Raw genomic sequence first — 13400 nt, forward strand, 5'->3', positions numbered from 1 at the left:
AATTATAATTATAATATAATAATTGCATGCTAAGGATAACTAATTGTTTAACATAATAAAAATACTGAACATATATCTTCACACTCATATACAGTAAAACTCCAAATATCAATCTTAAGAAGTATTAAGAAACTGAAAAGGGAAAGAAATGTCATCAAGGTTTAATCCCCTGATTTCTGATTTATTCATCACATTAAGACTTTTAAAGCAAGAAGCCCGATTCAATTTGATACCCATTTGAATATAGAAGCTGAAATTATCTCTATACCACAAAGGTTATTATTCAGTATTGCAGATCAAATCAAATCTACTTTGAAAAAAAAAAATTAAATCACAAAACAAAAAACATACGAAAAAACAAACCCCAAGAGAATAAATGAAATAAAAAGCTGAAAAATCTATACACACATAATATAAATTCAATGCATATTTAAATTTAAACTAGAATTCTACTGTTGAAAAATTAATACATGTATAAACAGCAGCCAGTGGAAAGTAAACAGCCCACCTCTGTGTCTCGTGTGAAGTACAAGTCAGCTGGAGAACATCGAAGCCAAGAGGGTGTGTCGTCCTGTGGTGATGCATCCGGCTTGGTCGTCGCGGAACTGCCGTCTACTGACTCATTATCATCCGACTGACCTTCAGGGTTCACTTCTTCAAAACTGATGTCATATCGACTACGCTTCGAGTCTCTAAAACACAAAATATAAAATACACACATTTAAAGTTATTATACTATACTTAGGTTGTTTTCCAGGGCTAGCTCTGCAACTCAACAAATTTGTCAATTGCGAATTATAAGAATGACTGGCAAATTTTATTTTAATTTGTCAGAACAAATTCATGTAATAATTGATATTTTATTGGAAAATAATTGTGGTTTTAGCATTTTTCAAGTTTATTTTGTGAATTTTTTCTGCTCACCCAGAGCTAGCCCTGTTTTTCCATCTATGAAAGTGTTCAATAAATAGAGGATTTGTCACAAGTGTTTTCAATAGGGAAAATATTAACTGAGTCTATGTTAATCAGTAATTGCTGTTGTGCACTCGTGATTATCGCCTGTCAATCAAACTTTGAAAGTGTACAATAATCATACATACCACTCACAAGTTTATATAAATTAATAACTTTACATTTACAGACTAATAACTTGGCCGTTCTTAGAAATATAATGTTAACTGTATCTAAACCAATTCATAAAATATACCTCAACTCTCTTGTTTCTTCAGTCTTAATTTTCTCTTTCCCAATAAAACATTAAAAAAAAGAAGCTTTAGAAACACTGTCTCACTCACCTGTTATCTCGACTTGAATCTCTGTCCCACCGTTGTGAGTAACTACGTTTACTCCTGTCTGATCTTGAATCATACCGTTTACTTGTTACTCCACTGTGAACATGAAGTAAAAGCATGCTTAATTATAATAAATCAAACCAAAAAGAAACACTTTGCAACATCTATTCCTGCATCTAGAAAAACAGAATTACTTAGCAGCTGGTGTTTTATAGCAAACAAAGTGCCATACATATCTGATTAACAGTACAATATTTCACACAAATCATTCTGTTCGCGTGTCGGTTACGTAACTTCAAATTTAGGCAAACCACCAATCGGTTACAGGGTGATCCATTACATTCTAAAAATAAAATGTGCAAACTCAAGAATCACCAAAACTTTATTTGCTTGTCACAAATATTTTAGTATTGGATTATTTTTGGACATCGATGCACATTAAAGGTCAAATTGTCACTCACCATGTGTAAGTAAATATAATTCACAAAAACCTAACAATCAAATTGTGAGTGGTAAATGCCTCTTGTGCCAAGTCAATTCCGAGCCATGTTAGACATTGTTGCTACCAGTCGGTATTAGCTAAATGTAGTTTCAAAACTTTCATACAAGCTATATACGCATAACTTTCTTTTCAAGCATATGCATACCTTTCTTTTCTGTCATCAGAACTTTTGTATGGAGGTCGAGAACTCGAATGATGATCTCCTGCTTTACTTTTTTCACTTCTCTTGTCCCTCTGTGACTCTGAAACAGACTTCCCTCGATTCTGACCTCTATCTGTATCTCGATTTCTGTTCCGTTCTCCAGTCTCTAACCTCCCGCTCTTTTCATCAGATCTCTCTCTATCCAGACTTTTATTGGAACCCCTGTTTCCATGATCTCTACTTACTTTCCTTTCCTTGTCCGACCTCCTGGAACTTGAACAACTATTGTCCTTATCCCAGTCAGAGTTCCTTTCTTTCTCGACATCTTTGCTTGTGCTAGGTCTCCTATCAGAAGCTCTATCTCTGTCGGAATCACTGTACCGGTTCTTCTCTCTATATCTACTTACATCTCGAGACCTCCTCTCTGTGTCATAGTTCCTGTATCGAGGTCTGTCACTACCGGAGTCTGTCCTTGAGTAAGAGAACCCGTCCCCGTGTTCACTGTCTGACCGGCCACTGTCCCCCGATCTCCTGAAGGACTGGTTTCTACTCGACTCGCCACCCATCAAGTTACCACCCGATCCTATGCTGATGTTTCCCATGCCCCGCAAATCCTGTGCCAGCACTGGACCTGCCTGAAATCCAGAGTTATTTCGATTCCACTGTGCTGTCATTCCACCTTGAGAAGGAGCTGGACTAGGTCCCATTTGTCCAGGAAACCGTACAGCCGGGACAGCAGCACCTGATCCCCATGGCATCATATTTTGTGGAAGGTACGAGGTAGGTTGTTGGATGAAGCCCATTCGTGCTGTATTTTGCATTGCAAATCCTGGGTTAACTTGAGGATTGTGGCCTTGATTTGACATCATCGATGGTATGAAGCTGTCTTGTTGTCCTACCATACAGTGAAATGGTCTTTGTGGGGCAGGACCCGATCCTGGCCCAACTGGGAATGGCATGGAACATGCAGCCAAACCAGACATCGGCATGCCAGCATTGTTAAACGGAAGCATACCTGTACCACAATGCTAAAAAACAAAAGAAGAATTTATTTAGCAGAATTTAATTTTGATTAGACAACTCCACCTATAAGTATAACAACATATGAACTGCATGCAAGAAACCAAGTTACATTAAATAAGCTGTTCAAATCAAAAACACTGGTGTTGATATTACATTGACACAGGGGTTAATATTATATTGACACAGGGGTTGATATGTACCGTACTAATAATATACATTTGTTATGCACCTCTGATAGGTGACAAATTTATATTTAAATATACACATCAACAATTAAGAGCTTTTAATCAAGAACTTATGTTATATTTTGACTCTGAAATTTGAAGGTCTTTTTTGGGGGGTACTGTAATTGACTGATCAAATAATTAACAAATAGCTAACTGAATATTTTCATGGAGTAAACTACTGCATACAATCATATAATGTACAAGTTATTAGTGAATCATAATAAAAGCTATTGTTCTGCTATTTTAAAATTATATTTTTTTTTTTTATACAACCGTGTCCGGTGTATCGGCGCGTCCGGTGTATCGGCGCACTTTGTATTTTGCTTAAATATGCTTAGGAAATTGACATGTTGTCGGTGTTTTTAACAAATTAAAGTTCAATTCCATTTTCAATGTTTAATCAAGTATCAACATATTTATTGTTAAGGGTACAATTTTTTTTTTTAGAATTATCAATAATTATATTATAATTTCAAAATAAAACATTCACCTGCTTTCGTGTATATAAACGCGAAGTAGGTCAGCCTTATTGATATTAAGAATGTTAAAACGAGTCTAAAAACACCTTTTCCGCATTTTTTAAATTATAGTAAACGGTATAATTATTTTTTTCGGTTATTTTTATTTAACCGAAAAAGGAAAACACAGACAAATGCAAACAAAACAAAAGTTTTACACCTTAATGGACAGCCATTCCAGTTCACATTGTTGCAAAAAATGTTTTAATAAAAGAGAAATAAGATCCACGTGTGTGCACAATCTACCCGAGAAACAAATCCATGTACAGGCATCTTAGCCATGCATGACAATGAACATGCATCTACAGTACTGTGCTACTCAAGAAAACGATTCCGAAACTGATCATGAGATGGGTCACGTGTGATCGTTCATTTTCATAGTAATATTTTTTAACAAAATAAAACAAAAAAGTACTAAAATAATCCTGGGACAATAGTGTAGCGTTTATGCGCTACAAAGTGAGGTTATAGGCAGTTTATAAATAGCAGGGTCGCCGATCCACATCTACTGCGCCGAATCACCGGACATGCAAATCGTTTTGGATACAAGGGGGTGTCCACATTTATGGACAATTTTAAAATGTTTATTTACTACAGACATAAAACAATTTTGCAGTGTATCTCAGATTATGCACTGCTTCATTGGTGAGAGACACATTTTATTAAGTATTTCACAGTGTTCACATAGAAAATGGTCTTTGAATGCTTAGGTGCGCCGATACACCGGACAGCACTGTAAGTCTGAAAATAAATCCCCCCCCCCCCCCCCCCCCACAGGTACCCCAGAACAGAAACCCCCAATACAAAAACTATTGTTACATATATTATATAACGTAACTATAACATATCCGACGTTACTGTTTGGGGAAAACTGTGCCCCTCCCCCTCCCCCCCCCCCCCCCCCCCCCCCCCCCCAACCACTTCAATTTCCAAATTCCAGTCTCCAAAGGTGCATTACCCTTGGTCCTCTTGGAGGCATTTGATTGCGCTGTTGATCACCAGGCCTCATTCTGAATGTTTATATTGCATGTGACTACCTATCATATTATACATATGTTGAATAGTGGTTGTCTAATTCTTGTTCAAGTTTAGAATTTCATGATTTTAGAACGGTAATCTGAAGACTTTTTCAACTCTCGCTCACAACAAACGCAATTTTACTTTGATATCCGAGGATATTTGTTTGTAATTTCCTCCTTTATAATTCCCGCAGAGCCTCCTCAGTTAGACTCTGAGGCAAATTTAAAGTTAATAAATAAATAAATAAATAAATAAATAAATAAATAAATAAATAAATAAATAATAATAATAAACGTCGTCATCCTCATCATCACATATATATAATCATAATTATAATTATAATCATAATCATAATCGTAATAAATACATAAAGAAATAAACTAATCACAAGCTATCCAACTATGTTTTTGCTTATAACATCTGATTTATAAAACTCCCCGGATTTAAAACCTCAAAACTGTATTAGCATCATGTTGACTTGCATCGATAAAAAAAAAAAAAAATGTGAAACTTTGTATCAGGAAAAATTACATACAGACATTTGAACAGACTATATGAAATTGATTACAAATGACAACATGATTTTTACACCTGGCAGAAGTGATCACATCTAGCAGTAGTAATCGTTTTCGAATTGTCGAAAATTATGTAACGCAAAATATGGCCGTTGTAAACCCTCCTTGTAACGTTTTGCAACGATAAGACTCCAACCCCCCGCCTCCCCATCATCCACCCACCCACTCTAAAGTTCCGGAACGCTCGTGACCATATTAATGGAACACAAATAATAAGTAAACATGAGACATTGTATTGAAAAATTACCGGCCTCGGATGTATCGTGGTTAAGCCTTCAGACATAAGACTGGTAGATACTGGGTTCGTAGCTCGGTACCGGCTCCCACCTAGAACGAGTTTTAATGACACAATGGGTAAGACCACCGTACCGACTTTTCTAAAAACTAAACACTAATTATCCCACTTTCCTGGACAGACAGCCCAGATAACTGAGGTAGCGTGCTTTAATCTTAATTGGATATAAGCACGAAAATAAGTTGAAATGAATGAATTAATTAATTGAAAACTTATGATTTGTTTTTGTTTGCTGTTAAACGTTTCAATAGCCAGTTCGTAATTGTCTCTGCTATAGACTTTTTTCTCTCTTCATAAATCATGGTGTAACTGTTAAATAATACGATAGGCCTAAGTATTATTTTGTATTCATTTTCATGTACTTTGCTGATCATTAGTCAATTGCTTTAAATTCGCTGTATTTGATTTATTAAACAATAGTTTAAACTACATTTTTGTCCAGCTAAATAACTTGCAGTGTTGTGTACATGCTGCACGCGATCAATACATTAAATATAATAATAATGGAGTTTAAAATACTGTAACTTATTGATTTATTCTGCCGCAAATATTAATTTTTTTAATAATGGTAAGTAATTTTTCCTCTTCTGTTACTTTTCATTTTCTTTCAGTTCATTTCAATTTATTTTCGTGCTTATATCCAATTAAGGTTCAAGCACCCTGTCCTGGGCTGTCTATCCAGGACAGTGTGTTAGTTATTAGTGTTTAGTGGTTCATAAGAGAAAAGAGGGTGTAGTGGTCTTACACCTACCCATTGAGTCGTTAAAACTCGCTCCGAGTGGGAGCCGGTACCGGGCTGCGAATCCTATACCTACCAGCCTTATATCCGATGGCTTAACCACAACACCACCGAGGTCGGTCCTTTTTCATTTTTTTCTTTCTTTCTTCCTTCCTTTCTTTCTTTCCTTCCTTCCTTTTTTTCTTCTTTTTGTTTTGTTTTTGCTTGTTTATTTGTTGTTGAACATTGTTTGTTTGTTGTTGTTTTATTTTTTTGGGGGGTGGGTGGGTGGTGGGTTGGGGTGTGTGTGTGTTTGTTTCCTTTTGTTTTCTTAACTTTTTTTAGTAACTGTCATGAAAGTTGGTATGGATTTAAAACTTACGAGGAACAGTTAATAAGTTCGTAGAACTACGGTAGATACCAAAGTTTGGTACACCATCACATTTTTTTTTTTTTTAAATCTAAAATCTTGTTCTTTCATACATCTCTCCTAGCAATAACACGACTCTTCTTGTTCGTACATATATATTTATATAATATTACTTAACAGGAACCTACACTCTTAAAACCATTAATTATTTTTTAGACTGGAACACATAACCGTCATCAAATTTCTCACCAAGGAAGATGAAAACACTTCTGAAATTCGCAAGTGTAAGGTTGGTGTACATAATATTATTTTGTTCAACAATTACGAAATGGTCTGCTGAATTCAAGACAGCATCGAAGATGATCTAAGATCCATTTGATGTCATCTAAATCATTGCTAGCCTATATAGTATAGGCGTTGTTAATGTAGTATTGTCGTATGAAGTCAGACGAAATAGCCAAAGTGTGCGCCTTAATAATGTATGACCATTTGGGTATGTCCAAAGTGTCTGTCAGATGGGTACCCCGCAATTACTAACAATGCAAGATCGATATCATCAGACGGAATCAAGTCGAGGGTTGCAAGACGTGAACTAAAATGATTCACTGCAAATCACAGGTCATAGAACATACATGACTTCACCACTAGGAAGCTGGATCCATATAAGAATCTATACAGTGGAAGGACCACACCTTCCCGACGCTAAAGAAGGTTTGAACTTCACCACCAGCAGGCAATATTTTTTATTTGGCAACTGTATTCTAGTATGCCAAAGGAGTTCTAATGGTTGACAACAAGAGTTCAAAAACTATGTAGTCTATTATGCTAATCTGGTGACAAAACTGAGTAGAGCAATCAGAGAGAAAAAGACGAGGGCTGCTGACCACTAGCATCCTGCTGCGCCATGACAATGCTCCAGTGCACAAGTCTAGAGTCGCTCAAGCTGGTTTAATTTTGAAGTGTGGCTTCGAGTAGCTTAAGTACACACCCTACAGCCAAAGGCCTAATTTCGTAAGCCTAGTTTTGCACGTAAACGTAAATCTCTACTAAACCACAATTCTTAGTACAACATATATACATGTAGTTAGAAGTACACATATTTCATTTCATTCCGTCCTTAAAATGCTCCATCTTCCGTAAGGATGTAATTTTCTTCGTGAAATAGATGTCAAACAATTGTAAATGTATGCTTGGTATAACTGCTAGTCACAGACGTAAACTTACGACGTTTTGTGAAATTGGCCCCAGGGGTGCGGACATGGGCTATATTTATTTATATAGATGATTAAAAATACCGTCCTACGGGCCTGTAAAAAGTACATGCCAGTTTACCAGAGACTATATAGTGTTGCATTTACCAACATTTGCTATAATGATTTTAACTTGTAGAATGCAGAAAATTATAATTCAAGTCATATAGCTTTAAACATTTTCAGGAAGGATGCCCTCAAACCCACCAAATCGGGCTTTTCGCACCAGCGATCTCAGCCCAATATTAGTTTTTGTGTGCCATTTAAAAAAAAAATCAAAACAAAATCTTGTGATGTTGCTTAATCGTTAAAAATTGTGAATTAAGCCCCTGGACAGTTGAAAGAATCATAAAGTATATATCTCCTGCGTACACCGTTTCTCATCGTGGTGTAGAGGTGGCAACATTCTCATGAGTGGCGAATACAGCACATACTCAATATCTCGTGAACAATTTAAGATTAGTTCTATTAGCATCTGTGATCATATTTTTAAATATGATTTTTATTTTATGCTTGTAATTCGGTGCATTACTGGTTTGTTTTCATGGTTTGATCTGTGTTATCAAAAATATTGTTTTATGAATTTTAGCCACCCTTATGTTACTAATGATACTACACAATGAAACTCGAGATACGCTTGGTTTCCGACTGAATGCACAGTGTAAGCGGCAATGCCGCATGCATATTATTAGAATTCAAAGAAACATCATTATCCATCTAATTTACAGTGGCGGATCTAGGGGCCCCAGGGGCGATAGTTATAACTTTATTATATATTAATTCAAATTTTTTTACGATCCCCCTTCAAACCTCCCAAAAGTCCCCTTGGCACTCGACCCCATGTCACTGCCCCCATCCCCCACCCCCACCCCCAATGGATTTTCTGGATCCGCCACTGATTTAGAATTATTTTTTCCACACGACCTAAAAACTCCAGATATTCGAATACTTGAAAATAACATTCAAATAGCAATTTAGCGAACGAATATTCAAATATTCGGACCGAACACTAGATTACATACGTCTGATATTGAGTGAAAAAAACAAACAAAGAAAACTTTGGATAAGCACTTTCTTTATTAGTTTAAGCTGCACAGCATAGACTTGTGGTTAAAACGTTAAATATGACTGTTTAATTGCATGTAGGACATAACCATCAAACAGTAGGGCTATACCGTGGTCATTTCTGAATACTTCAGTTTTGTGAATAAATAAAACAAATGCAGTTTGTTATTCAGTTATGGACAATTACAATACTTTACTATAAGTTACACAAATGAACATAATCTCTAGGTTATATATGTTCCCTTTTAAAAAAAATACATTTTAGGGCAAACTACATAATGTATGTTCACTAGAATATACTATCCGAGGGTTATGACTTTATATATTCATACAACCATCATATAACAAAAATTAACATAACTTGGGCAAGCATAACTTAATTATTCCCTTATGGTAGTAACACTAGAGCACCAACATTAACACAAATTAATCAGACTTGCACAATACTAAACCGATAAAAAAAATACACTACTAAAACTTACATGTTGCACAACAGCTAAATTTGAGCTTTTTTTAAATTTCAAATTTGATTGTCATGACAGATTTAAATGCATACCTGACCACCATTAGCATAGCCAATATCAAGATTTAACATACTAAAGTAATTAAAGCAGGTAATTTTTTCAACAGATATGTGGACAAAAGATTTCAACTGGATCAAAGCATGTTTTTAAATTGGCATCAGGAATGGTAATACGACATGATTGTCACTATAGTCTGACAAGAGTAAGATTAGGTTTACGTGAGAGGTTAATTTTAGGTTTTCAGATTGAAAATTAAGAGAACTTGGGATGTTTGTTGCAAATTTTTATATGGTTCATCCAACGAAAAACAAATCGAATCGTGAATGATACAGGCCTGTAGTAAAGATGTCTTAAGTGTGGATGGGGGTGGATTGTGGGCACTAACCAGATGTTCATCTTTATTTATATTAAGTAGGTTAAAATTTAAACAACCAATACCTTTTCGTCCTTAAGAAGAGGGGGCAGTGCCCCAGTTGCCCCCTATCCCACTTCATGCAGGACTGTGATGGTTATTAATGCTGAGTATCATACAAGTAATTAATTATAGCCTGTGTTTCAACCAAGTTAGTTATTGTGGACTGTACTGACGGTCCCACTGTACTGATAGGGGGGCAACTGATATTTTGGGGGTTTTTTAATGGTGGTTTAAAGACAATTTTTAAAAATAGTTTTACTTAACATCAGTTGATATGTTTGTATACTCTATATACTTTCTTCTGGTACCATTTCATACAAAACATTACTTCACAAATCCAACAACCATGCATGCATATAGCATCATCATCCTGTTTTTGTCCATCGTGAGGTGTCTCTAAATGTCAATTCATTCCTTTAATGTTAACAGATAAAATACAGAGGCAGATCTAGAGGGGGCCCCAGGGCCCCAAAATTTTGCGACAGTTACTTTTATTAATTGTCTTTTTTTTTTTACGATCCCCCCTCCAAACCTCCCCCAAAGTTCCCTTGGCATTTTGCCTCATGTCACTGAGGGCTCCTTAAATGGATTTTCTGGATCCACCTCTGTAAAAATATGTCTTTTGTAGATTTATATCCATTACAAAATGAAGACAACAACAATAAACACTTTACTACAACCAATTATATAATGATAATACATATATTTAAGTATCATTGATAAAAATAAACATATCCAAGGCAAAATCATGGCAAATTATACACAGTGAAATCCTACCTAATGACCACTCCACTTTAGCGACCTATCTTTTAAAGACCAAAATACTTCTTTATTTTACAAATACTCTGGTATTAAGACCACCCAGCTGTTATAGATTATGACTAGTAATCAGACCCAAAAGTAATTTTCAGCACATGTTGATTGCACACGTGAGACTATACAGAATTACATAGAATTACATATCTCCTCATAGTGACAAACATTAAGTAACATGGTGAAAATTTGCCTCATTATCCTCACCATAGTGTTTAAGTCAATTACATGTGCTGCTTAAATAAATAACTAAATAGTTCTTATTTTTTTAGATTTAAAATTTAAAAACACAGTGTCAGTTGGCAGGATTTGAACTAGTCTGAACAGACATATAAAATGTGGTTCTTTCTATGTCCGAAATTACATTACCCATTATATAGCTGGTATTCAAAACTTGTGGCATTAAGAAAAGTACTGACTTAATATGTGCCCTGTGCTAGATTTTAACCACTAACCGTAGTTAAGAATGTGTGCTGTCAAACACTCTGTTAGAAAACTAATGTAACAGTTTGGTATTAACATACTGCAATTTTTTTAATTGTAACAGGGCTAACGACGCACTCAGAGACTACTAGTCCACCAGAAGAAACATTGATCCAGTAAATATAACATTAAAAAAAAACAAATTAGTGTCAACTGGCTGGGTTTGAACCTACTGCACCAATTCTACTGCACTAATTCGCAAAGCATTTGACAGCCCACATACATTTTCAAACTAGCAAGCACCTGGTCTACAAATTAGCATAGCATGTCTAATTTCTGGAATACATGACACATATTAAAAAAACCACCTTTTTATTGTACTGCATTTTTGTTTTGTTTTATTGTACTGTGTTACTTTTGCAGCAATGCATGTCCATGAAAACTGAATATCATTTGTTGATGCTATTATTAATCTCCACTGATGTAGGAAGTGTGTGTGGGGGGGGGGGGGGGGGGGCAGATATTTTGATTTATATTTGCTTTATACTAGTGTAAAAGTGTGTAAATATAAAAGTGTGCCCCCCCCCCCCCCCACACTTTTTAGCATCTTCCTAAGCCACTGATCTCTATTATGTAATAATTAAAAGCACAACAGAGCAAGGTCACACATAATTAAACTAGGACCGACACGTAGGTATTCTTGCAGTTCAGTGTACCATAATAACGTTTTAAAATGCCAATTAAGAGTTACGACTGTTAATTTTATCAGTCGAAACAATATTTACGACAACCTGGGTAGAGTGGGGTTAAAATAGCCAATCAGTATGTATCAAACTATCATTGCTATTAATAGTGGTAATTCAATATTGGAACCACTATTAAGTCAATTTTGGCAAGTCCTGTGGATAGTCATAACAGTGGAATTTTACTGTTACTGTATAATAGAATATTTAACCTCCACCCAAAATATTAAGTATAATTGTGAAACATAATATTTTAATATAAAGTGTTACAAGTGATTGTTTGTGCATGAATTATGTAAACATTTGTTAAACAACAATAACAATGAAACAAGAAAGAAAAATAATGCCAAATATTCAAAATGAATATTGTAAGATTTGTAGAAAGAATAAATTCAATATAGGGAAAACATTTAAATATTTACATATCATAGTTCAAACTTCGTTACTAGCACTGTAATTTTGATACAAAACATATCAAAAATTAATAGGGACTAGCGTGCATTTCAAGTAGAAACAGGCCTTTAAAAACAACAACAATACAATGATCGAAAAAGGTACTTTGTATAAGGTATAAAAACATTCTGCTGACAAGCTATCTATCAACATCAGACCTTGTCTTCCACCACCAATGTTGTTTATAACAAATATCTTAAAGGCACTGACCTTAGCTAAGAGGCAGTATAAAATAAGTTTAGGCTATAACAGCTTTTTTTTTTACCATTAAATCACAGTGCTTACACTAATTAAGACAAATTACATGTGCTTCAAAAATTTTGAGTCTAATTATCTTGGTGTTTGTAGTAGATGAAAATGTATGTTACACACAAAAGAAAAAAGATGGCAAAAAAGAGAAGAAATATCTATATCTGAATGTCCATAAAGGTAGTACTAAACCAAATAACTTCCGGCTGGGTCAAAGTTCGAGGTACACCGAACTTTTGATAGAGAAGTGAACACCACAAGTCCTGTGATTGGTTATAAATGTGAGTGTGTTGGTTGTAAAAAATAATAGTTTCATCTGGGTAAAACAAATATGCAATTTTATTTCATCTAGTACCAATGTGTCAAGTAGCCTTGTGCTTGAAACATGTATGGGGTACCTGTGAAAAAAAGTACTCGAATTTTGTGCGGAACTAGGGTAGTCATAGACGCTACCCGTTATCTCAGAAATGAGCAGCTTGACCCCCAATTTTTTCTGATTCACTTTAAGTGTGAGGGGTGGTAGTATTTATATCCGTGGCGTTTATGTCGGTTGATACGTTGCAGGTAGGAGTTTTAGCCACATATGTTACTATTGTCGTCTATGGGATTTGATTTGATTTGGTAGTATACACCCTATAGTAAGATTGGTGTCTTTAATAAATGTATTTATTGTAAATTAAAACACCACATGTGTAACAGTCCTTCATATCTGAGGTGTACAATTATACTCGTGTCACCATGTACACTTTAATTTTATCTCAGAAGTGTTTTTTATCATCCACC

At 35.2% G+C, this 13400-nt stretch overlaps 1 protein-coding gene and 1 long non-coding RNA gene across 3 annotated transcripts in view; one reads left to right on the forward strand and one right to left on the reverse strand.

The window, feature by feature from the left end:
• LOC121382978 (ribonuclease 3-like) overlaps nt 1–4870 on the reverse strand; it is a 29599-nt gene extending 24729 nt beyond the window's left edge. For both annotated transcript variants that reach the window (XM_041512684.1, XM_041512683.1), the window contains exons 1-4: nt 4663–4870; nt 1940–2964; nt 1296–1388; nt 509–692 (exon numbers count right to left, since the gene is read on the reverse strand). In XM_041512684.1, coding sequence (XP_041368618.1) covers nt 509–692; nt 1296–1388; nt 1940–2964; nt 4663–4713 — 1353 coding nt within the window. In that variant the 5' untranslated portion in view covers nt 4714–4870. The remainder of the gene's footprint in view (nt 1–508; nt 693–1295; nt 1389–1939; nt 2965–4662) is intronic.
• Nucleotides 4871–5450: 580 nt separating this feature from the next.
• On the forward strand, nt 5451–11552 carry LOC121382981. Its single transcript, XR_005959238.1, has 3 exons — nt 5451–5515; nt 6899–6971; nt 11297–11552. It is a non-coding gene; the product is annotated as an uncharacterized LOC121382981 (long non-coding RNA).
• The last annotated feature ends 1848 nt before the right edge of the window (nt 11553–13400 follow it).

Source organism: Gigantopelta aegis, chromosome 10 (assembly GCF_016097555.1).
Source record: "Gigantopelta aegis isolate Gae_Host chromosome 10, Gae_host_genome, whole genome shotgun sequence".
In the NCBI taxonomy this organism is placed as follows: domain Eukaryota; kingdom Metazoa; phylum Mollusca; class Gastropoda; order Neomphalida; family Peltospiridae; genus Gigantopelta; species Gigantopelta aegis.